Source organism: Onychomys torridus, chromosome X (genome assembly GCF_903995425.1).
Source record: "Onychomys torridus chromosome X, mOncTor1.1, whole genome shotgun sequence".
NCBI classification, from domain to species: Eukaryota; Metazoa; Chordata; class Mammalia; order Rodentia; family Cricetidae; genus Onychomys; species Onychomys torridus.
This window is the reverse complement of record NC_050466.1, coordinates 94,330,670-94,357,256: the sequence shown is the minus strand read 5'-3', so window position 1 is coordinate 94,357,256 and position 26,587 is coordinate 94,330,670. Positions and strand designations below refer to the sequence as shown.

At 36.6% G+C, this 26,587-nt stretch overlaps 1 protein-coding gene and 1 non-coding gene across 7 annotated transcripts in view; both read left to right on the top strand.

Moving 5' to 3' along the window:
* Atrx (ATRX chromatin remodeler) overlaps positions 1-26,587 on the top strand; it is a 180,338-nt gene that overhangs the window by 78,873 nt on the left and 74,878 nt on the right. For all 6 annotated transcript variants that reach the window (XM_036175690.1, XM_036175694.1, XM_036175691.1 and 3 more), the window contains 7 exons: positions 408-480; positions 9,884-10,017; positions 10,418-10,591; positions 17,071-17,164; positions 18,935-19,037; positions 21,194-21,421; positions 26,044-26,185. In XM_036175690.1, coding sequence (XP_036031583.1) covers positions 408-480; positions 9,884-10,017; positions 10,418-10,591; positions 17,071-17,164; positions 18,935-19,037; positions 21,194-21,421; positions 26,044-26,185 — 948 coding nt within the window. The remainder of the gene's footprint in view (positions 1-407; positions 481-9,883; positions 10,018-10,417; positions 10,592-17,070; positions 17,165-18,934; positions 19,038-21,193; positions 21,422-26,043; positions 26,186-26,587) is intronic.
* On the top strand, positions 8,469-8,575 carry LOC118574961. Its single transcript, XR_004943824.1, has one exon. It is a non-coding gene; the product is annotated as a U6 spliceosomal RNA (small nuclear RNA).

Sequence of the window (26,587 nt, the reverse complement as noted above, 5' to 3'; positions counted from 1 at the left end):
TTCAAATTGTGTTTTTTAATTACTTGGCACTACCAAATTAGAAGTTTTGTTATTCTTCAGCGATACCAGATAAAATGGACCTTGTTAGCTTTAAACTTTCAGTAGATTAATATAATTACTGTAACAAGAAACTGCCGGTAATGATTGCAACTAATAATCATTTCTAAAAAGGCTGCCTTTTAAATAAAATTTTTGTGCTTTGAAAGGAACCTTTAGACATACAAGATCCTTTATAAAGTCCTTGTATGCTTTTTAATCAACATTCCTTGTACTTACTTTTAGATTTTGCCCGTTTTGTAGAGAATCTACCAGTTTGCTCTAGCGTTGTTGAATTTCAGTTTTATTTCACACAGTTTTACTTGTATAGAGAATTCAAAGCTAATTTTAAGTATACTTTTTCCCCAAAGGAGATGAAGCCTTACCTAAATCAGCGCCTGCCACAGTGGATGATGATGACGATGACAATGATCCTGAGAATAGGTATGATTCCATCTGTCAGAACTTAAGATTATAACACACCCTACGCATGGGCACAAACAGTAACAACACAACAGCAAGCAGGTTGTAAAACCCAGGACTCCCTGCCTTAGAAAGACTCATGCACAGTCTTCTGCAAGTATGAAAGAAAGGCTAGAAAATGGGCTACAGCTCGAAACCTTAAGAGAAAGTGAATACCAATATTACCACACCTAGCATAGGGTGTGTTATAAGTAAAGAACTGTTCATTGTATGTTTCCATGTAAGCTGTGATAATTTTTTGAGGCTTTCAATTTTGACAGATTAATTTTTGATGCAAGTGAATTATAATAAATGGCAACAACAGACATGTCTATATTTGATTATTGTTTTGTCATTCAACATGGTGGATCTGTGAAGAATGAAAAATGAATCATATATTTAAGATTAGGTAATTTCTTTCAAACTAAGTATTGGTTGATGAGTAGTTATCTAGTCCGATTCATATTTTAGCTCCTTTCCCCAAGTAAAATGCAAGTAGATAGTATGACATTATTGTCACAGAGACTTAAATAATTGGTTTAAATGTAAACATTGAAGCCTATACAGTTACCTGTACTTATGTAAGGGATGGCTGAAAGAAGGAAAAAAAGACAACCCTGTCACAGCAGTGAGTAAAGAAAACAGACACTAACTAATTAACCGTAGTCAACACAGTTGTTCTACATACATTATAAACATTTCCTATCTTTGTTATAATAGTCAATCTTCAATGAGAAGATAGTATGAGTATGTATAGTGAATGGATGACTTCTAACCTTTTAATAATTGTGTGATTTTGGCCTGGTGATTTTAACTTCTTTTGCCATAATTTTTTATTCTAACATTGAAAAATGGATAGTGTTTCCTCTATTGTAATAGTGTAGAGATGATTTTATTAAAGAGCACCGAAATGACCATTTATTCCCAATAGAAAGCTCCAGTATCAAGAAACTGAAAATATGTACTTGCTGTCATAATTTTGTGAGAAAAGAACCAAGTGCTTTAAGAGCATCTGTTACTTTAGCCCTGGTTTATGTCTTCTGATGCAGATAGGTTTTTGTTTCAGCCATTGGCATCCTGTTAGTAGACAGAATACTTTAATTAGGGTGAAAGATTAGACGTACTTTTCCACTTAGATGGAGCTCTGTTGTTAACTCAATGACTCAGCCTCTGCTTTCCTATTTACTTTTTCTCTTACAAATGTCTGTCCAGTTATTTGATGGGATAATATGGAGGAGCTCCACATTGGAGTGATGAAGGCATACAGTGTTTTTGTCAGGGATTTTCTAGTATACCATTATTGCTAGATCATGAAAGCATTTCGGACTTGATTGTCTTTAGACAGTTTGCACTTACATATGCTGCTGCTTTCCTAGAAATCACAAGTCCTCAGATGTTACTACTAGTTATTAGTACTTCTTTCTTACTAGAAGTTAATTATTAGTACTTCTTTTTTAACTATGAGAGATGAACTTTTATATTTAGCCATTAAGAATGTTATTAAAGTATTTTTGTTATAGCTTATCAAAAATTAAGTAACATTTTCACTTCTAAAATTCTCTGATTTACCTTTCTGTAACTGACAACTATTTTATTGGAAAGTATCTTTAATTCCTTCTTGTATTTGTGATTTAAAAAAAAATACAACTCTCCTGGTTTCCTTTGGAGAGGAATTGTCTTTATACTCATTTTAATGTGCTTTTATAAAATACACATTTATAACTTGTTTAATACCCACTATACCAAAGAAGCATCTTTTTGGTTTTTTGAGACAGGGTTTCTCTGTAGTTTTGGAGCCTGTCCTGGACTAGCTCTGTAGACCAGGCTGGCCTCGAACTCAGAGAGATCCACCTGCCTCTGCCTCCCGAGTGCTGGGATTACAGGAGTGCGACACCACTGCTGGGCTCAAAGAAGCATCTTAATATAGCTATATACTGCTATTCCTGATGGGAATATAAGTACTTCTTTGCACTGTTTTTGTACAGTCTTAAGTATTTTAACGTATTTGAACATGCACTAAGAAACATTTAAAAATTTGTCTTCAGGTCATGATTAAATCTTGGCATTTTTTTCAATTTCATATTTTTGAGCAAGAGGTATCTTGATAGATAGCATATTATAATTGTAAATTTGTACACAATTATATAATTGTGTATAAGTTTTATGTGCTTTGCTTTTTTGGTAGTATTGTAATTCATGTCCACTGTTGGTGTTTATGAAGAGATAAATAGTATATTGTTTCAAATGCTTAATTTTGAATGCAATAAATTTATGTAAAACTTTTTTTCTTGTTCAAGTATTTAATTTTAATTATGATGTATCTTTCATAAGAGTTTATAAGACTTTGTTAGAATAAAGTTATATGGACTAGTTTGTAAATCAAAGAAATTTTCTCATTCCTGAAATTAAGGAAGTTAGTACTTTAAATTTCTAAAACACATATGCTTATAAAGGCTTAATAAACAATTGATTTTATTTACTTTTTCTGTTTTAAAGCCATGATGGTAAGAAAATAAAAAATAGGCTTTTGAGATCATTAAAAATTCTCATTTCCAATATTTTATTATAAATAAATAACTTTCTGTTAGTTTAACATTTGAATGTAAATGTATACCACTGTGAGTTAGAATTGTCCTATATGTAATTTTCTATTTAGTTGACCAGATATAGTTTGATCAAAGCAGACAGCTATCATTTTTCTGATTATTCTTTTATTTTTATTTTTTTTACAATATTTTTTTACAAGTAATCTTAAATTTTTGATCTTAAATTCATGCAACTGAGAATTTACCTCAGATTTTCCACCTTAGGTTTTACGTACTTTTAAAAAAGATATTATAATAATGCCAAATGCCTTGTTGGTTTTTGGGGGGGTTGGGTGGGGGGGAGGAGACAGAGTCTCACTATATAGCCCAGGCTGGAACTGCCTGCCTTTGCTACCCAAACACTGGGATTAAGGGTGTGTGCTGCCTACCATGTCCCACTGCTTGACAGACATTACAGTAAGGTTTCTTTTGCCTTTTAAATACTTAGTGTGTTGTTTTGTTTTTCAAGACAGGTTTCTTTGTGTAATGGAACTTGCTTTGTAGACCAGGCTGGTCTTGAACTCACTGAGATCCACCTACCTCTGCCTCCTCCCAAGTGCTGAGATTAAAGGCATATACCACTACCACCTGGGTTTAGTTTAGTTTAAAATTGGTTCTTGCTTTGAAAAGACACATCATTAATTGATAAATTTCTTGGGAGCAAAAGTTTTCAGATTTTGGAGTATTTAAGATCTTTTTTTCTTACTAAGACTTTACCATTTAAATGTCTGAGGTCTCTAAATCCAAAGGATTTCAGAGCATATCAAACTTTTGGGATTAGGAACGTTCAATGTATACATACATTGTGATACCTTTATGTTTTCAGTTTGGGGACTTCTTGACCAAACATTTTTTCATTGTATGTTTGGTTTTTTGTTTGTTTTTGTTTTTATTTTTGTTTTTGCTTTTCCAGTCAAGGTTTCTCTGTGTAGTTTTGGTGCCTGTCCTGGATCTCGCTCTGTAGCCCAGGCTGGCCTCAAACTCAGAGAGATCTGCCTGTCTTTGCCTTCTGAGCACTGGAATTAAAGTCATTGATTATCATATAATGAAGCTATTTGATGGTTACTTACCTGATTTTGGTAGAATTAGGGAAACAAGCCCCTTAATACAACTTTCATTTGAAGTACATTTCTAGATGACCCTCTCCTATATATATGTCTTTATCTATTCTTTTTACAAATTTGCAAACTCTAGACTTTTTTCTTGTGGCTTTTTTTTCTGTGTAGCCTTGGTTGTCCTGGAACTGGATTTGTAGACCTGCTGGCCTAAAACTCTGCCTCCCAAGTGCTGGATTAAAGGCATGCATATCATGCCTACCTGAAATACTCATTCTCTAATGCAATGTGGTTTAAGCAGAATAGCTCATGTATAAAATATTAGTAACTATAGGTTATTTTGTTTTTTTAGACAGTTTTTGTAGACCTAGAACTCATTGTTTAGATCAGGCTGGCCTTGAACTTACAGATGATCCACCTTTCTCTGCTGCTGGAATGCAGGATAAAAGCCGTGCACCATCACCTTGGGCTTAATTTTACATAGCTTTTACTTTGCTTGTCATGATTGGTTAAGAATATATTTTTATATTACTTTTCCTGATACTTCCAGCAAAAAGAAAACAGGGCTGCTTGTTACTGATTATAGACGATTTTAGGACATGTGGTTAAAGAAGTGATTGGATAGAACTGTTGTTTATCTTTTGATTATTTATTGAATTCCTCTGAATTCTTTCATTTGTGGGTATAGATCATCATGCCTTAGTTACCTTTTTGATAGAAAACTTCATATCAAGGAGTTTTGAACTTCCTTAAAATAATGTTAGTATAAAATTTGAAAATTTCTATAATAATCATATAATTTTTTATCTAAAAATTTTAATTTTAATCTTTGAAGTAAATGACATTGATTAAAATAATGCCTTGTACTCTGCCAGAAGGATATGTGTTCACCATTCTTTTCTCACTGAAAATTGTAAACAATCCTTAGCTTTCTGTCCTTGAATTGTTTTTACAATGTGATGTTTTTGAGTTACATGTACTTAGAAAGAAACTATGTTGTCTAAATAAAATGCATTTAAACCAATGATTTTATTTTTAACTATATAGTCTATTGTTATACTTTATGCACAACGTAGAAAAACAATTCTTAATAAATTTTGTTAATTTCATATAGGGATAAACAATACATTACCTTTTCAAACATATAATTTTAATTTGAGAGTTTCCTTAAACCTGTTTTTAGAGCCTCTTAACTAATAAAATAGTAGTTGTAGGATGAATTACCTGATGTTTTGTCACTCTATTTTAGAGATAAAAACATACTGGTATATAGATGTTTAGCTCTCTTCTTTTAAAAAAAAAATCAAAACTTTGATTCTTTGATGTGTAAAAGACATAAAAATTGAATGTCTGTGAAATGCATATATATACATATATATGTTTGTGTTTTTGTAACACACACACACACACACACACACACACACACACACACATTTGTCTTTTCGATTGACTTTGTGTTTGTCCAGGCACACATTAGCACAGAAGTAGTTAATATGTTGAGAGTATACCCTTGGCACACTAATGCTGCTTGTGATGTAGGGTCTTAGTCTCTCCTTTTGGTTTGTCACACTAACTAGCTTTGTTTATTTGGTTATATCATTTGTTGTCTCTCACTGGAATGTATGTTCCTGACTTTTGGCTCTAACATTTTGTGTTACTTTTGTTATGGCTTTTTCTAAAGTGCTCTGGTACAGGAGATGCTTCCCAATGATAGTTCCTTATAAAGAAATTCATTGTTTCGAATTTACATACCATTGTTTCGATTTACATACCAGCAAGAGGCAGTTTCCTTTGCTTTCCTGTTTGAGCACTTTAATGAAGCTTTATTACTTATTTCTTTTCCAGATAGGACAATGATTTCTAACAGCTTTTTTCCTTTTTTTTTTTTTTGCTTTTAGTAGATGAAGTATAGTAAAGCATTATCTTAGTATTCGTTGTGTAATTGAGAAGATTTAGTTGTATGGATTTGGGGGTCCTATTCTCTCATGTGTCAGCCTGATTATTATTGGTGGGGTTTTACCTTCCCTCCCATATTGTTTTGCTTTTTCCCCTTTCCATTCCCTCCCTTTTAGGAAAATGGAAGCTCTTATTACCTTAGGCTCTGCCCAGGTTTGCTGCCACAGAGTGGTACAGCCTGTGCCTATAATGTTTCTGATAAGAGTCCTGACTGTTTTGGATGTTCAACCTGTCCCAAGATATAATTTTGATCATTGAGATTCCAGGGGCAGTACCTTGTTGCCTAGATAAGTTTCCCAGAGACATCCTGGAAAGCCTCAAGAAAGGAAGCTTCAGAGCAAACACTATCAACTAGGGATCATGACTATACATCCATCACATGCATATCAGCATGATTCCAGCCGAGGCCTCCAAAATGATGCTTTGCCAGCCTCAGCTGGTTCTCAAGTGATGATGTCTTTGAAGTCTCTGTGGCCTGTGACTCCAGAGTTAAGGTAGTGGAGTTTCCCTTTAAGTGTCTCACAGTGGGCTTTGTAGGTGGTACACATCTCACCTCAACATGCTTACTGACTACTCATGTTGAAGGTTGGCCTCAGCCCTTAGGCCCTTTAAATTACAATTTTGGGATATAGCAGGATGTACTATAGATTAGGAATATAGCAGTCATTTGATATATCAGTCTTGAATCATCAGTCATTATTGATTTTGCTTTTTAAAGTTATTTTTATTCATGTATGACTATGTGTGGGTATATGCACATGAGTGCAGGTGCCCATAGAGGCCAGGGATGTTGATTGGAGTTACAGATAGTTGTGCGCCTCCTGATGATGCTAAACTCCTGTTCTAGGTGGAAGAGCAGTATGTGTGCTTAACCTTTTTTAACACCTCTCCAGTTCCCCATCAGCTATAATTTGTGTGGAATGATTCAACTTTAATAGTATCCTTGGCTGTAAATAAGATTTTACTTTGGTAAAATAATGTTCAAGTGCAGTTTTAAAATGTCTTAGTCTTATAAAACTTAAGGAGTCTCCATTACTCTATTTAACTAGTAGTTTGGGAGAAAAATGACCACTCTCTGAAATTTGTGGTTTATCTGCTTCTAAAGTGACCATAATTATTTCCCATATTATAGCATTACTGAAGGTTGTTGGCAAGTTGTAATTCTTTAATGTGTAGCTCTGTTGTCATTTTCTGTGATTTATTGCATAATTTATTATTTAATATATTGTATCATCATTCACATTAATATTTTTTAGTTATTTGACAATCTAGAATCTTAAATAAATTAGGTAGATTTATATTTAGACATAGTCTTAAGAATCTAGAATTTGAAAGAGGAAAAATTATGTGGTTGCTTACAATTAACAAGGTTTTTATAGTTAGCATGAACTTTTAAGGCCTTTTGAATTTGTGGTCACAAACTAAAGTCAGGTTATTCCATTAACATTTAGAGTAAATAGATTCAGAATGCATTGTCTTAACCCAAATGATTTTATAAATCTTCTTGTAGCTTCTAGTGAAATATAGTTGTCTGTTTCTAATCTAATATGCAACAACACTTTATGTACAGGTTTTATACACATAGAAACATTTAAACAATACATAACCTAGTTTAATTTGAGAAAAATTTTCCTAGTTGATGGGAAGTACTGATACAGGATGTATTTAGGATGATTTTAGGAAAACTTTTTTGTCAAGATCCTTTCAGTTAAAAAAAAAAAAACCTTTCCTTTATTCGGTAGTGGCTTACTAATTTGAGGAAGATATACCAGATACTCATTATTTTATAAACTGATGAGATGGCTCAGGGGTTGAGAGCACTGGCTGCTCTTCCAGAGGTCCTGAGTTCAATTCTCAGAACCCACATGGTGGCTCACAACCATCAATAATGAGATCTGGTGCCCTCCCTCTTCTAGCATGCATGCAGACAGAACACTGTATATACAATAAATAAAATCTTAAAAAAAACTGAGAGTAAATGATATTTATTATTTTTTTCTTGGCAAAATAAAATATTGCAGCCCTTAATTAGTCTACTGTTTGTAAAATGTTTCCTATATGCATTACAAGCCAGAACCACTGATATACATGTATAAGAGTGGGCTTGCTTCCTCAACTTTATTGAAGTAATTTGAGATGATTTAATCTATACTTAAACGAAATAAAATCAGAGCAGAAATGACCAAAAAATTCAGTCATCCATGGCTTCCTTCATCTACTGCTGATTTTCAATGACGTCTTCTGATCCGTCTGTGTGAAGGACTTAGTACAATGGCATATAATAGACATTTGTGAAAAGATTCCCTGTTTTGCTTTAGCCTGGTAGGTGTGTTTGCTCTGTGTCTTTGAATGTAAGTGGCAGTAAACATATCTGGAGCTCGCTTCGGCAGCACATAGACTAAACTTGGAACGATACAGAGAAGATTAGCATGGCCCCTACACAAGGATGACATGCAAATTCGTGAAGTGTTCCATATTTAAAGAAAAGAACATATCTGTCAGAATTGAAGCCTTAACATATACTACTACTTCTTACTATAGTGTGCATTCTTGACTGAAATGAAACTGAATGCTAAACAAGGTAAAGGAGGGTTTCAAATCAAGAAACAGCAGAGGTGGCCAGGTCTGGTGGCATATACCTTTAATCCCAGCACTTGGGAGGCAGAGGCAAGCTTCTGTGAGTTCAAGGCCACCTCCAGTTACAGAGTGATACCCTGTCTCCAAAAACCAAAGAAACAAAACCCATCAAAGGTTCTATAGTCTCAACAATACCATCTTAACTGAATCTGTCAGTCTTTATTGCTGAGTAGATGTTTATTTTATAAACTTTGAATCATGACAAGCTCTTAGGACCTTGCCCCCTTCTTTGTGAACCGTTCTATAAGGTTTTCTTTTATTAATTACTTTGATTTATGAGTGTATGGCAAAAGGATACCTAGAATAATCCATAATCATGCCTCGTACAAAAACTTCATTATTGATTTTATTTTACACTTTCAGATAATTTCCTTTAGTGCAAATTTGGAAATTTCTTAGGAGTATATTTTCAGGATATTAGTAAAATGTGTGTTTTCCTTAAGCAGTCAGTTTTTCTATTAGCAAATTTGTCTTGAAAAGCATCTTGAGAAATTGTATATGCTAAGCTATTGTACTATATTTTTCCTGAAACTTAAAATTCATTTTTGATAATTTGTGTTCTTTCACCATGTAATAAGTAGCACTGATGTTCCTTCTCTGCCCTAGTTTGACTATTACTAATGGTTGCTTCAATACTTCATATTTGTGGCATTACTTTGGTTAACCTTTTTATGAAGAAAAATGTAATTAAAGTCCAAACATAGTATCCAATAGTTGGCATGTTATCTCGTATTAGAGTGGCTTGTTGTATATTGCTTTTCTGGGAATTTGTTCTCCTATTGAATAAGACCTCTTATGTGGAGATTTCTCTTGGGTTTCCATTGTCTGGATAAGTGCATTTTACTGTTGTTAGCCTAGTTGACATAGTAGTTATTAGAAGATGGCAGCATCAACTAGACTATGTCCCCCGAGGGTTTTCAGTATATTAAAGAATTGTATGGACTTGAGGAATGATCAGTACAGTGAACATTTTCAAGTGGTCATTGAGAACTTTTGTTAAAACATGGTTTTTGCCAGTCTCACACTTGCAGTATAAAGTCTGTTTGGCACTGTTTATTCTTATTTTGATGCAGAGAATTTTTTTTTTAAAATTTGGTATACTTCACCCCATCCCAAAATACAGCCTTTTATTTTTATTTTTTTACTCTAAAGAATTGCCAAGAAGATGCTTTTAGAAGAAATTAAAGCCAACCTTTCTTCTGATGAGGATGGGTCTTCAGATGATGAACCAGAAGGAGAGAGAAAAAGAGTTGGAAAACAAGGTGAAGAAACCCCAGGAGATGAGGGTGAGCTCTCCAAAGAAGTTTCATTCCTTATCCACTTAGTCTCAGTTAATGCATTTGAGCTTTTAAAAGATATTTACAATTTTATCATCACAGTTCATTTGCATGCCTTAGGATAATTGTGGTAGTTATGCTAGTTGTTTCACTTATTGTCAGTAAACAAGTAAGCAAAATATTTTATACTTTAAAATGATACACATTGCTGATGGTTATTAGTTCATATTCAGTAACCGAGGTCGATGAGTGATACCCATTATCACCAATGATACTAAGGTGGACAGCTCATTGATACTAAGTAGCCTTTCCATAAATTATGGTAATTATGAATAGATAATAGTTTTAAAAAATTTGAAAGAATGTCTGGTGAAGAGGGCTTTATTAATATATTTTCTTTATTTCAAAGCTCCAGATCAAGTTAATTCTGAGTCTGATTCTGATTCTGAAGAATCTAAGAAGCCAAGGTACAGACATAGACTTTTGAGGTACAAACTGACTGAGAGTGATGGAGAATCTGGAGAAGAAAAAAAGACAAAGTCTAAAGAACACAAAGAAGCCAAAGGAAGAAATAGAAGGAAGGGTAAGACATTGTTATTCTGAATGTAAAGAAAATACTGGTTTTGTGAATAAGTTCTAGTATTGAAATTTGAGCATATCTGTTCAGACACTTAATCTCCTAAGAGAGTATCTGTACATATCTGATCTCATGTTTGATCCTAGTGCATTACTAGAAAACTCTGACAGTTTTGCCATTAACAGTCTCTGTAGTTTTGGAATTCATCCTGTCTTACACTCAAAACCAGAAGTATCTTAAGGTTTCTAATGCTGTGGTAAATTCCATGACCAAAATCAAGTTTGGAAGGGAAGTTTATTTCATCTTAGAACTCTCAGGTCACTTCCATCATGGCTGGAAACTGGTGAGGGCAGAGGCCATAGAGAAATGTTGCTTACTGACTTACTACTCAAGGCTTGCTCATTCTGCTTTACAATGGGATCAACTGCCCAGGGCTGTACCCTACCCCTAACACACATCAATCATTAATCAAGAAAATTCCGAACAACAGCTAAAGCAGCTGTGCACACAATCCCAGTATCCTGGAGAGTTCGAGAGCAGCTTGTTTATTGAGCCCCTGTCACAAAAACCAAACAGAAAAAAATGGATCCGAACATTCTGCCTGAGGCCAACCCAGGGCCCAGCTGCTGATGTTTTGAAACCCAACAACTTGGAGGTATTGGTGAGATTGCCCTACTGAACAACTTGCTTAGCAGAGATCCACTTCACAGAGGTTTCAGAAGCCTACCGTCTGCAGTCTGAGGAAACAAGATCAGCTGAGGAGTTCATGAATGAGCAAAACACGACCTGAGAACACAAAAGGCGCTACCCAGCCACCGAACCAGATCACCAGAATCATAAGCCTACCCTACACCGACTGGGAACAGGTAAGCCCCCATCTCTGGACTGGCAGATCAGGTCTCTAGCCCCTAGGTCCCAGCCATCGTCGTCCCAGGGACCAGACAGCTATCTTTCCCTGCTCCCCCACCAAAAAATCCCAAACCAAACCAAAATAAAAACAACAAACAAACAAACAAAAAAACCCAAAAACCAACCCCTACGAACCCAACAACCACTGGAGCCATAAGTACACCCTGCACCAATTGGGAACAACTCCCTGAGACAGAACCCACTAACACTGATTGGACTAAGCTGCTCCCAGAGAAACAGAGCCCAACAGCATCAATTTGACCAAGAACTCCTAGTGGACCAAGACTAACAATTAGAACAAGAGTGGCGCCTTCAGACACAGAGACCGCCTACACCGAGCAGAGGAAAAGATGAGTAGATGTCAGCGCAAAAACACAGGCAACAACATAAAGACCTATATAACAACATCAGAACTTAATGATTATTCTACACCTGCAAGACCTGAACATACCAAGGCAGAAGAAGCAGAAGAAATCAATCGTGAAAATGACTTTTAAGAAGATGATAGAGGCCCTTAAAGAGGAAATGAAAAACTACCTTAAAGAGGAAATAAAAAATTCCCTTAAAGAAATGAAAGAAAAACAAAACAAACAAAAAATTGGAAGAAATCAAAGAAAGCCAAGAAAAAGTAATTAAACAGATGAAGGAAACAGTTCAAGATTTGAAAATTCAACTTGAGACGATAAAGAAAACACAATCTGAGGGAATGCTGGAAATAGAAATTCTGAGTAAATGAACAGGAACTACAGAAGCAAGTATAACCAACTGAATGCAAGAGATGGAACAGAGAATCTCTGACATTGAAGACACAACAGAGAAAAGAGATTCGTCAGTCAAAGAAAACACTGAAGACAAAAAGGTCGTACCACAAAATGTCCAAGAAATTTGGGACACCATGAAAAGACCAAACCTAAGCAGGGCTGGAGAGATGGCTCAGAGATTAAGAACACTGACTGCTTTATCCAGAGGTCCTGAGTTCAATTCCCAGCAACCACATGGTGGCTCACAACCATCTGTAATGAGATCTGGTGCCCTCTTCTGGCCTGCAGTCATACGTACTGTATACATAATAAATAAATAAACCTTTAAGAAAAAAAAAAAAACCAGACATGTGGTTTAAGAAAACCCATCTTAAAAAAAATAATAATAGGGATAAAAGGAGAATACCAACTCAAAGACACAGAAAATATATTCAATAAGATCATAGAAGAAAACTTTCCTAATCCAAAGAAAAAAATACCTATGAAGATACAAGAAGCATACAGAACACCAAATAGGCTGGATCCAAAAAAAAAGTCCCCACATAATAATCAAAACACTAAACATACAGAACAAAGAAAAAATATTAAGAGCCTCAAAGGAAAAAGACCAAGTAACATATAAAGGCAGACCCATCAGAATAACACCAGACTTCTCAATAGAGACTATGAAAGCTAGAAGGTCGTGGACAAATGTTATGTAGACACTAAGAGACCACGGATATCAGCCCAGACTATTATACCCAGCAAAACTCTCAGTCACCATAGACAAAGTAAAAAAATATTCCATAATAAAACCAGATTTAAACAATACCTATCCACAAATCCAACCCTACAGAAAGTACTAGAAGGAAAAATCCAACCTTAAGAAGCTAAACACACCCATGAAAACTCAGGCAATATACCAAATACTAAAGAAGGGAAACACAACATGACCACAAAAAAAAAAAAAAAAAACCAAAAACCAGGAATTAACAATCACTGGTCATTAATATCCATCAATATCAATGGCCTCAACTCACCTATAAACAGACACAGGCTAGCTGGGCAGTGGTGCACTCCTTTAATCCCAGCACTGGGGAGGCAGAGCCAAGCGGATGTCTGTGAGTTTGAGGCCAGACTGGGCTACAGAGTGAGATCCAGGACAGGCAGCAAAGGACAGGCAGCAAAGCTACACAGAGAAACCTTATCTCAAAAAGCAAACAAACAAACAAAAAAAGACACAGGCTAACAGGATCCATCCTTCTGCTGCATACAAGAAATACACCTTAACTTCAAAGACAGACACTACCTCAGAGTAAAGGGCTGGGAAAAGTCTTTCCAATTAAATGGACTTAAGAAGCAAGCTGGTGTAGCTATCCTAATAACTAATAAAATAGACTTCAAACTAAAATCAATTAAAAGAGATCGGGATGGGCATTACATTTTTATCACAGGAAAAATCCACCAAGATGAAGTTTCAGTTCTGAACATTTATGCTCCAAATACAAGGGAACTCCTACAGCTGATAAACTCCTTCAGTAAAATGGTAGGATATAAGATCAACTCAAAAAAATCAGTAGCCCTCCAATATACAAATGATTAAAAGGCTTGCTGAAAAAAAAGTCAGAGAAACATCACCCTTTACAATATCCACAAATAATATAAAATACCTTGGGTTAACACTAACTAAACAAGTGAAGGACCTTTTTGATAAGAACTTTAAGGCTCTAAAGAAAGAAATTGAAGAAGATATCAGAAAATGGAAAGACCTCCCATGCTCATGGATAGGTAGGATTAACATAGTAAAAACAGCCATCTTACCAAAAGCAATCTACAGAGTCAATGCAATCCCCATCAAAATCCCAATACAATTCTTCACAGACCTGGAAAGAACAATACTCAACTTCATATGGAAAAACAAAAGACCTGGGATAGCTAAAAGAATCCTGTATAATTAAGGCAACCTCTGGAGGCATCACCATCCCTGACCTCAAAGCTCTACTATAGAGCTATAGTAATAAAAACAGCCTGGTACTGGTATAAAAACTGACATGCGGGCCAATGGAATTGAATTGAAAACCCTGACATTAATCCACATACGTACAAACACCTGATATTTGACAAAGAAGCCAAAACTATACAATGGAAAAAAGAAAGCATATTCAACAAATGGTGCTGGCATAACTGGATGTCAATATGTAAAAGATCACAAATAGATCCTTATCTGTCACCATGCACAAAACTCAAGTGCAAGTGGATCAAAGACCTCAACATAAATCCAGTTACACAGAACTTGATAGAAGAGAAAGTTGGAAGCAGTCTTGAACACATTGATTGGCACAGGAGACCACTTCCTAAATATAACAATAGTACCACAGACACTGAGAGCAACAATTAATAAATGGGACTTCCTGAAACTGAGAAGCTTTTGTAGAGCAAAAGACACGGTCAATAAGACAAAAAGACAGCCTACAGAATGGAAAAGACCTTCACCAACCCCACATCTGACAGAGGACTGATATCTAAAGTACATAAAAAACTCTGGAAACTAGCTGGGCTGTGGTGATGCACGCCTTTAATCCCAGCACTCGGGAGGCAGAGCCAGGCGGATCTCTGAATTTGAGGCCAGCCTGGTCTACAGAGTGAGATCCAGGACAGATCCAAAGCTACATGGAAAACAAAACAAAAACAAAAACAAAAAACAAAACAACAATAACAACAACAACAAAAAAAACCCAAAAATACTGAACCCAATTAAAAAATGGGCTAAAGAGCTAAACAGAGAATTCTCAAAAGAAGAATCACAAATGGCTGAAAGACATTTAAGGAATTGCTCAACATCCTTAATCATCAGAGAAATGCAAATCAAGACAACTCTGAGATACCACCTTACACCTGTCAGAATGGCTAAGATCAAAAACACTAAGGACAGTCAATGTTGCAGAGGATGTGGAGCAAGTGGAACTCTCTTCCACTGTTGGTGGGAGTGCAAACTTGTACAACCATTGTGGAAATCAGTATGGCAGTTTCTCAGAAAATTGGGAATCAGTCTACCTCAAGACCCAGTCATACCACTCTTGGGCATATACCCAAGGAATGCTCAATCATACCAACGAAGATACATGCTCAACTGTGTTCATAGAAGCAGAATTTGTAATAGCCAGAACCTGGAAACAACCTTGATGCACGTCAACTGAAGAATGGATTAAGAAAATGTGGTACATATACACAATGGAGTACTACTCAGAAGAGAAAAACAATGACAGCGTGAAATTTTCAGGTCAATGGATGGAACTAGAAAAAAATCATCCTGAGTGAGGTAGCCCAAACCCAGAAGGACAAACATGGTATGTACTCATTTAAAAGCAGATACTAGTGTAAAGCAAAGAACAATCAGACTGCAACCCACAGAACCAGGGAGGCTACATAGCAGGGGGGACCCTAGGATGACTGTGGCTGATAGTAAGTTTTGGTTTTAATCAAAAACTGGGCAAGCCTCAGTGAAACATTTCACTGTTAGGATAAGAATCTGTACTGTATCAAGCTGATAATAGAAAAACAAATAAAAATGCCTTACTGTCTTACCCACAAGCCGATCTGTCTAATGGGGACATTTTCTCAGTTGAGGTTCCCTCTTTTCAAGTGTCTCTCACTTATGTCAAGCTGACAGAAAATAATAACAAACAAAATACTAACCAATATAAGCAGACAAAGGAAGAAAATGACCCATGTCTTAGGTCTTCCTCCTACTATAGATGTCATTATATAGGTCTTGATTTAAATGACCTATCTGTATGCTCTAGTGTCTCTTTTTGAGTCCTTAGGTCATTGCTCTCTGTGTCCTTCACATGATTTTTAATCATCCTCATTGGCAGAGAGTAATCATTTTATCTTGAGCAGCGTTCTTTGCTTGTAGCCAGACCTTCATTAATTTACCTTTGGTTATTGCTTACATATGTATGGCTAAGTCTCAATTTTTAATCCATATACTACCAAACATCTGCATTTTAATGTAGAAATATAGTTTTATAATTAATCTAGAAGAAATTTCACATTTATAAATATAAATTTAATATACCTTATCTGCTATGCTTAGTACCAGAAATGTTTTCATTTACTGTTTTTTTCCCTTTTTCGAAATATTAATATGTAAATAATGAGATCTCTTTGGGAAAAGGGTCCTTGTCAAAACACAAACTTCATTTGTGTGTCATCTATACGTTATGTACATAAGCAGTATTTCTAGTGCACCTGCATTTTGACAGCAACTTAGCACATGACTTTAGATGTTTTTACTCTTGGAATATGTTGATATTCATAGGCTTCAGATTTTGGAGCATTTCAACCTTCTGATTAAGGTTTTCAGCCTGTACCATTTGGGTCATTAAATGTTATATCTGTTATTTTGAGACAGGGTTTTACTATGTAGTCCTGGATGTCTTGGAACGTCCTATGTTGACCAGGCTAGCCTTGAACTCACAGAAACCCAACTGCCTCTGTCTCCCAAGTGCTAGGATTAAAGGCGTGTCATCACGGTTGGCTTATGTAATATATATTCATACGCACGCACGCACGCAAGCATGCAAGCACGCAAGCACACGCACACTCTCGATGGTCTTTGTATAAGTCTCTAGTGTCGTCCCCCCCCAGGTTTGTAGACCAGGCTGGCCTCGAACTCACAGAGATCTGCCTGGCTCTGCCCCCCGAGTGGTGGGATTAGAGGCGTGCGCCACGATGGCCCGGTTAGTCTCTAGTGTTTTAATGTGAAGTTACTAAGTGGATCTTATTTCTTTTGAAAAATATTTAGTAATTTATTTATTTTTTTCTAAATTCAAGTGAGCAGTGAGGATTCAGAAGACACTGACTTTCAAGAATCAGGAGTTAGTGAAGAAGTCAGTGAATCTGAGGATGAACAACGGCCTAGAACAAGGTCAGTATTACATAGGCTTTTCGTTTGTGTGTTTGATTTGCTTTATTTTCAAAGAATGTTAGAAATTGGGCTGATGAGATGACCAAGTGAGTAAAGGTGCCCATTGCTGAGTCTAATGTCTTGAGCTTGTTCCTAGGACCCACATGATGGAAGGAAGCTGTTCTAAGTTTCTCTGCATATGTGCTGTGGCCCCCCATCCCTCTGCAAAAATAAATAAAAAAATATAAAATGCTAGTAATTAACCCAAATGACTATACTTTCAAATCACTTGAAAAATGACTATGATTGCAAATAAAGTTAAGATAATATATAATATTTTGATTTGAAGTTAATTTTTTAACAGAGAGAGGCCAGTGAGAAAGCCCAACAGGTAAAGATGCTTGCTGATAAGCCTGATCCTCAGAACTCAATTGATGGAAAGAGAGAACCGATGCCTACAAGTTCTCATAACTGGCACCCATGTGCCATGGGTGTGCACTTGCGCTCTCGCGCTCTCACACACACACACACACACACACACACACACACACACACACACACACACACCCGAATGAAGAGGAAGTCGGGAGAAGAGGAATATGGAGTAAATTTGGTCAAAGTACATGATACACTTGTATGAAAATGTGTTTATGAGCTGGGCTGTGGTGGCGCACGCCTTTAATCCCAGCACTCAGGAGGCAGAGGCAGGCAGATCTCTGTGAGTTCGAGGCCAGTCTAGACTACAGAGTGAGTTCCAGGAAAGGTGCAAAGCTACCCAGAGAAACCCTGTCTTGAAAAACCAAAAACCAAAAAAAAAAAAGTGTTTATGAAACCCTTCACATTGCGCAAATGATTATTTGCTAATAAAAATTAAGAAAACAAATAATTTTATCTATTTTGTATATATAGTGCTGGTGATTGATGCCAGGGCTTTGTGTTTTCTGGGCAAAGACTCTACCCATTGAGGTACAGGCCCAGATCGTCTTCTCTTTCTGTCCTTCCTTTCTTCCTTTTGTTGAGGGGGTAGGGTGGGTGGTGGTGGTGGTGGTGGTGGTGGTGGTGGCTGTGGCGGCGGTGGCGGCGGCAGTCTTATATAGCCCGGGCTGCTGTCCTTTATTTACTGTGTAGTTTTGGATGACCTTGTGCTGTCATTACTCTTATTTTCACCTCTTGGGTGCCGAGATGGCTGGTGTTTCCTACCATGCCCACTTACTCTGTGGTAGGGGTTAGACCTAGGGCTTTGTGCCATGTAGGTAAGCACTATATCTGTTACCTGAACTGCAGTCCTAGCCCCAATTACTTTTTGTTTTTGTTTTGACACAGAGTTTCTCTCTGTAACAGTCCTCACTATCCTGGAACTTGCTTTGTAGATCAGGCTGCCCTTGAACTCAATGAAATCCGCCTGCCTCTGCTTCCTAAGTGCTGGGATTAAAGGCGTCTACTACTACTGCTGAGCGTCATTACTTTTTTTTAATTGCTTGATTTTGTATTGCTGGGACTGAAATCCCATGGTCTTATGCATGCCATGCATATACCATACAGTTGAGCAGTGCTTCTCCAAAAAGTCAGTGTCATTAACACTATTAAACTATACATTCAACAATGGTTAAGATAGCAAATTTTGTGCTATGTATCTTTTATTATTACTAAAGTAATACCATGGTCTGTGTATGTGGCTCAGTGGTGTAGTATGTGTGCAGCGTACACATGATCCTGGCATGGTATTTCCAAAGGTGTACATAACTCATCAGGAAGCATTTTATTTTATTTTACATTTAAAATTTTCTTCAGGTCTGCAAAGAAAGCAGAATTGGAAGAAAATCAGCGGAGTTATAAGCAGAAAAAGAAAAGACGACGGATTAAGGTTCAAGAGGATTCATCCAGTGAAAATAAGGCAATAATGGCATTTATTTTTTGTTTGAATTATAATTCATACACTATATTATACTTTATAGTGAATTCACTATTTTCTGTTTGAATTTCATTCAGTACTTGCATTTTATTTTCTTCTTTAAAATTTCCCCTTGTTGGAAGGATCTTTTTTTTCTTTTTTGATTTTCCCCCCTTCAGCAAGAAAGTCTTTTAGTCTTAACATGTTTTTGTATTCACATTTAAAAGATTACAATATAATTGAAATGTAACTTTTGTTTTTAATGTGTTGCTGAGGATCGAACCCAGGGCCTTGCGCTTGCTAGGCAAGCACTCTACCACTGAGCTAAATTCCCGAACCCCAAATGTAACTTTTATATACTGGAAAATTATGAACTTTACATGAATACCTTCATTCTTTTTTTTTTTTTTTGACACAGGGTTTCACTGTGTAGTTTTGGAGCCTGTTCTAGCTCAATCTGTAGACCAGGCTGGCCCTGACCTCACAGAGATCCATCTGCCTCTGCCTCCTGAGTGCTGGGATTAAAGGTGTGCACCACCATCACCTGGCTCTTTTTTCCTTTTTTAAATTCAAAATAGAATTTTCCCCCCTCACAATGTATTCTGATCTTGGTTTCCTCTTTTGAGATAGGGTTTGTGTAGCCCAGCCTGGCCTTGAGCTACCTCTGTAGCTGAGGCTGGCTTTGAATTCCTGATCCTCCTGTCTCAACTTCCTGGGTGCTGACAAGACAGGTTTGCGCCCTGAGAGGGTCTTTTTTATGTGTGCTGCTGGGTATTGAATATAGGGCCTCATGCATATTGGGTGAGTGCACTACACTTGAGACAATGTCCTCCTCCAGAAGGGCTCACTTTTTGAAAAATTGACTTGAAAACAGTAAAATATAGTATTCAACAGCCTTAATTGTGTTCTCAACTAATAATTCCTGGCCCACTGAACTTATCAAAAGATTAAAACATTTTTTATATTATGTGTGTGCATGTATCTGTGTGTCTTGTGTATGTGAATTTAATGCCACATGTGTGCAGGTATCCAAAGAGTCCACAAGATGACAACGGATCCTCTGGAGCCATTATGAGACAATGGATGTGGGTGCTGGGAACTGAACTCAGGTCCTCTGGAAGAACAGCAAGCCCTCTTAACCACTGAGCCATCTCTTCAGCCCAAGACCCACTGAACTTTATCATTTTTCTGTCTAATCTTTAGCTCCTGGTACACTCTAATTTATTCAACTGACATTTCAAAGTACCCTGTACATAAAATATTTGTGCTTCTCTTCCTAGCTTATTTCATTAATAAATTTTTTTAAGTTTAATTCACGTTATAGTTTATATCAGCATTTCATTTTTACATCTAGATAAACTCTTGCATATGTTTATCATACTTTGATTATTCATTCATCTTTTAATGGACATTGCTTATTTTCTTCTTTTAATTGCTTTGAGTCAGGTGATTTTGAATATGACTGCAAATGTTTGTTTTTACTCCTGCGATTAGTTGTTTTTGGTATGTATACAAGTTGTAATTGCTGGGTCATACAGTAATTATATGCTTCACTTCTTAAAGGATTTCCACATACTTTTTCTCTACTGGTTACATCATTTTGCATTCTTAAAAGTACTGTGCCACTTCATGTTCACCAACATTTAGTTTCTTATATTTGCTGTTATCCAATAACAACAATTTCATTGTGCTTTAAAGGGTATCTTACTATGGCTTTAAATTTTATTTTTCTCTTATGTTTCTGTTTGGACATCTTTCCATGTTCTTGTTAGGAATTTGTGTATAAGTTCTTTTTTTGTTTTTTTTCTGAGAGGATTTTTCTGTGGAGCTTTGGAGTCTATCCTGGAACTCACTCTGTAGACCAGGCTGGCCTCGAACTCAGAGATATGCCTGCCTCTGCTTCCTGTGTGCTCGTATTAAAGGCATGTGCCACTACACCCAGCCTTTTGTGTATATGTTTTAAAATAAATGCCTATTTCATTCTTTTGCCCTGATTTTTTTCCTTTGTCCAGGTTCAATTGAAGCTTTATTCAACTGTTGTTTATTACAAGATATAATTTTAAAAGTTGTAATTCTACCCCTTGTTGGCACATTACATAGTATAACGTGAAGTGACTGAGAACATTTTTACTGTTTGTCTCTGTATTTAAATTCTACAGAGCCATTCTGAAGAAGAAAGAAAAGAAGATGATGATGATGAGGAGGAGGATGAGGAGGAAGAGGATGAAAATGATGATTCTAAGTCACCTGGAAAAGGCAGAAAGAAAATTCGGAAGATTCTTAAAGATGATAAACTAAGAACAGAAACCCAGAATGCCCTTAAAGAAGAGGAAGAGAGACGAAAACGTATTGCAGAGAGGGAACGTGAGAGAGAGAAATTAAGAGAGGTAGCCTACTTATTTCTGATTGATATATATATAAACTTTCATAGACACATGTCATAGATGCATACAGGATTTCAAAAGTTGACCATTTCAATAAATTGTAGACTTCTAGGTAAAATCTTTTACTCCAGTGACAGCATGCTCTACTTATTAGGCTATGTTTGCATGATTAGGTACTTGGAAACGCTTCAGATTCTTGTATGATTATCATATAGGTAGTTAGGAAGATGATTTTTTTCCCCCTTTTTTTCTTTTTGGTTTTTCGAGACAGGGTTTCTCTGTGTAGCTTTGCGCCTTTCCCAGAACTTGCTTTGCAGACCAGGCTGACCTGGAACTCACAGAGATCCTCCTGCCTCTGCCTCCTGAGTACTGGTATTAAAGGGTTGCGCCACCATGACCCAGCATGATTTCTTTTTTAAAATTTCTTTTTACTTTCTAAAATTGTGTGGTGGGGTACATATAAGCCGTGATGCACATGTGTGTATCAGAGGGTACTTTGTGGTTGGTTCTCTCCTTTTGTCTTTATGTGAGTTCTAACTCAGTTGTTAGGCTTGTGCAAGGTCTAAATGGATTTCTTTTATATTTATGAAATATTTCTTTTTTTAAAAGATGGTTATTATAAATTATGTGTTTATGTGTATATTTGCATGTGGATTCATTTCATATGTGTGCGTGGTTGCCCATGAAGGCCTGAGGATGGTGTCAGATCTGTTGGAATTGGGGTTATATATAGGCAGAAGAGCTGCCAGACATGAGTGCTAGGACCTGAATGCTTGTCCTATGCATTATGTGCTGCTATCCTCTGAGCCATCTCTCCAGCCTCAGGATTTCTGTTTTTGAATGAATTTTATAGTGAAAATAGTGTCAAATACACATATGGAGAATAATACTTTAATCCTTCTTGTATCCATTATTCCAGCTTCATCCATTACTAACAGTACAAGATTTGTTTCATATATTTACCTAGTTTTTGATTAATTTGGAATAGATCCCAGAATGGTATCATCATCTATCAGTAGTTGAGACTATACCATTAAAGAGATAAGGATCTTTTAAACATTCTTATAAGATCCTATTATACTTTATTCCTTTAAGTAATAGGATTTTTTTTCTTTTTTTCTTTTTCTTTTTTTTTTTTCGGTGTTTTTGAGACAGGGTTTCTCTGTGTAGCTTTGCGCCTTTTCCTGGAACTCGATTTGGAGAGCAGGCTGGCCTCGAACTCACAGAGATCCGCCTGCCTCTTGAGTGCTGGGATTAAAGATGTGCGCCACCACCGCCCGGTTCAGGATTTTTAAGTTGCATTGCTTTGCATTTTCATGATTCTTGTTTTTCTGTGTTGTGACTTCTACATCTCCTGGGATGTATACACTTGTTGGCTTTTTATGGGGGTCTTTGTGAGTGGCCTTCTCTGGTGAGGTCATTCTTTCCTAACACTCAGAATCTAGTGTAAAGGCAACACAAATTAAACCAGACATAGGAATACATTTAAAATTAGTTCAAGCCAGCTACTAAACCACCAAGAACCACAAGAAGAAAAATAGCCAAAATAATGATTTAGAGTAAGTAATGAAGGTAAAAATTAATGCAAAAATAATAACAAATATATTTCATTTAAAAAGAGGTAGGAAAATGAGCAAAAAAAGCCGCCTATATGAAGGAAAAGAACTTCCCATCTTTAAACAGCAGATGCTGCTCATGGCCACAGTGAGCTGTACTACTGTGGGCTAAGTTCTTACTCCAGTGACCAGCTCCTACATGCAAGTAGGGCTGGCAAAGGTCCAAGGTAATAAGTGCTCCTTCTTTGTACTGTGTTCCCTGTTTGTACCAGAGCCTGGGAGAAGCATGCAAAGCATTGAGATTTATGGTAGAGGGGAGTACTCACATTCCCTGGTACTTTACATACTGATCTAAGTGGTGTCCAATCTGCCCAGGAGGAGGTTGTAGACATCAAGGGCTTTTCTTCCTACATGAAAAAGTTAGCACACACTTAACCTCTTTGAAGAAGATAAATGCATTATTTTACCATTATTAAAGAATTTGGGACTTAGCTGGGTATGACTGCTGAATCCTCTGTTCAGTGTTTCACTAAGTTTTAGAAATTACCAGGGCTATACTTGGCATCTAAGAGTTTGTGTTATTTTCTCAGCTTAACTTGTTAACACAATGTTTAGACCCTTATCTACTAGAATAAAGCCACTACATGGCATTTTATTTCTGTTTTGTGGCCTATAGGAGAGCATTTCTGTCTTTTAAATGGCTAACTTTGATTAGGTCAGGCCCACTTAGGAGAAAATGTTTTGATTAACTGACTCGGATGATGATTAGTATTTATGGTTCTCAATCACAGTCAATGAGTTAAGATTGTACAGGATCTTTATAAAAAGAGGCAAGAATCTTGGTACCATTTTAAAATTCTGCCCACCATTTCTTGCAAACAGGCCAAGGCATTTAAGAAATTTGATTTTTTTTTTCTAGTGGCTTTTCCTTGTGCTATGTCATGACATCATCAATGCTTGGACATAATAACTGATAAATACTCATTATGTACTAAATTCTTAATATATGCTGCTTATCTCTACAGAACCCCTGAGGACTCTTGAAACACTTTCCGATTTTCAAGTATAGAAATTTAAGCTAAGAAAATTTACATAGCATAATGAAATGGAATTTGGACCTAAATGCCTGTGCTCAACTATAATGTCACCCAGTATTATTCTTGATCGGTTTATCACTTAAAATTTCATGTAAATTCAGTATCCATATAATTTATTACAAACTGTGATTTAATTTTCAGTTTTCAGATGTGATAACATTATTGTGGTTTTCAAAAGATCACCCCTTTTTTCCAGAGCTGAGGACCTAACCCAGGGCCTTGCACTTACTAGGCAAGCACTCTACCACCGAGCTAAATCCCCAACCCAAAAGATCACCCTTTTAAAGAGACCATGACAACTTTTTTATGCACAAAATTTCATAGTTTATGTTTCCTTCAAAATAATTTCTAGACTAGATGTCATAGTAAATGCTTGTAATCTCAGTGTTCAGGAATGGGAGAGAGGTGCACTGAAACTTCAAGATTTTATTTTATTTTAAATTTTTTCTAGAGACAGGGTCTCATGGAGCACAGTTTGGTCATGAACTCAATATGTAGCTTAGGCTGTCCTTGAACTCCTGATTTTCCTGTCTTTACTTCCAAAGGGGTGAGAGTATAGATTTTACCCCTATGCTTGGCACTTAAAAAGTTTTTTGGTTTTTTTCTTTCTATGTTAGGGAATTCGGGTGGTGGTGGTGGTGGTGGTGTCGCCCACCTTTAATCCCAGCATTCGGGAGGCAGAGACAGGTGGATCTCCATGAGATTGAGGCCAGCCTGGTCTAGAGAGAGAGATCCAGGACAGGCTCCAAAGCTACAGAGAAACCCTGTCTCGGGAAAATAAAAGTGTATACTACTCTTAGCTGGGCAGTGGTGGTGCACATCTTTAATCCCAGCACTCGAGGCAGGCAGATCTTTGTAAGTTTGAGGCCAGCCTGGTCTATCGAGTGTGATCCATGAAAGGCACAAAGCTACACAGAGGAACCCTGTCTTGGGGGGGAAAAAAGGATTTGAACCTAGGGCCTTGCACATGGTAAGCTCTATCTTATCATGTGTGCCCCGCCCCTACAGTTTTTTAAATCAAGTATCTTTTTTTTTTCTGTTTTTTGCATGGAACAATAAATCTATTCACGTAAACATTTCTTTTGGTAAAAATATCATTTGTTTTGTTTCAGACCATATGCTATAATTTTCTAGGTCTAAATCTGTTCCTTAGTTCCTTCTGTAATGTGTAAGTTAGGGTTAACCAAAAATATGTGTGTACACACCCTTGTGCTTGTTTATATAGAGGCCAGAGTTAGCCTTGAGTGTCATTCCTCAGGAACCATCAACCTTACTTTTTGAGATAGGGATTCTCAGTGACTTGGACTTGGTCAGGCACATTATTCTGGCTGGCTACTGAGTGATAGGAATCTGCCTTTCTCTACCACCACAAGGGCTAGCTTGCATCTTTCCTTCTTGCCTTCTTTTCTCCTCTACTACTTCTTTCCCCCTCCCCTGTCCTCCCTCCCTCTTTCCTTCCATGCATTTTGGGGATTGAACTCTGTACTTCACTGACAGAGAGCTATTTACTCAAAGTTCTACTTATTATAACTGTATTGCAGTATTTTGAGTGAAAGATATTAAAGTAATTCCTGACATTGCTATATTGATTTCAAGCCTATATGATATTTTTTCTCTGGGAAACATAAACATAAACCTATACATTCTCATATTAGATGTGTTCTGTGGGCATATGTGTGTATGTATTTTGGAAAATCCATTTTGTTAAGATTGATATTAGGCCAGGCAGTGGTGGCGGTGGCGGTGGCGGTAGCACATGCCTTTAATCCCAGCACTTGGGAGGCACAGACAGGCGGGATCTCTGAGTTCCAGGCCAGCCTGGGCTACAAAGCAAGTTCTAGAATAACTAGTGCGGTTACACAGAGAAACCCTGTCTCAAAAAACAAAAAAACAAAACAAAAGATTGATACTCCACCATTGCTTGAAACATTTATGTGAGCTTACCTATCAACAACTCCCTTTTTTTTTATAGGTGATAGAAATTGAGGATGCTTCACCTACCAAGTGTCCAATAACAACCAAATTGGTTTTAGATGAAGATGAAGAAACCAAAGAACCTTTAGTGCAGGTTCATAGAAACATGGTTATAAAATTGAAACCCCACCAAGTAGATGGTAAGAAGCTACTAAATGATTCAATCACTTTTAGCTAAATTTTACTTTTCTTTCGTTTTCTTCTGTTTGCCTAGCATTTTGCTAATCACTGGAGATACATTGTTGAGCAGTAATATGATTCCAGCTGTTACTGATCTCACAAGGAAGTAAGGAAGAACAAGTTTTGATGACTGCAAGCATAATGTTTTAAATAGGCAAGAAGTGTTACTTACAAGTGGGAAATTATATAGCAAGCACTGTTAAGGTACTTCATGCTTAGCTAGAGCAGTTAGGAAGAAGCACAGTTAATCAAAAGCTTTCTTTGGGAAATGCCATTTCAACATTTTTATGTAAGTGTTTAATGGATTTTCGAACATTAGTATCAGTGAGTTTTTCAACTGTTTCTATTCTCTGCCGTGTTAG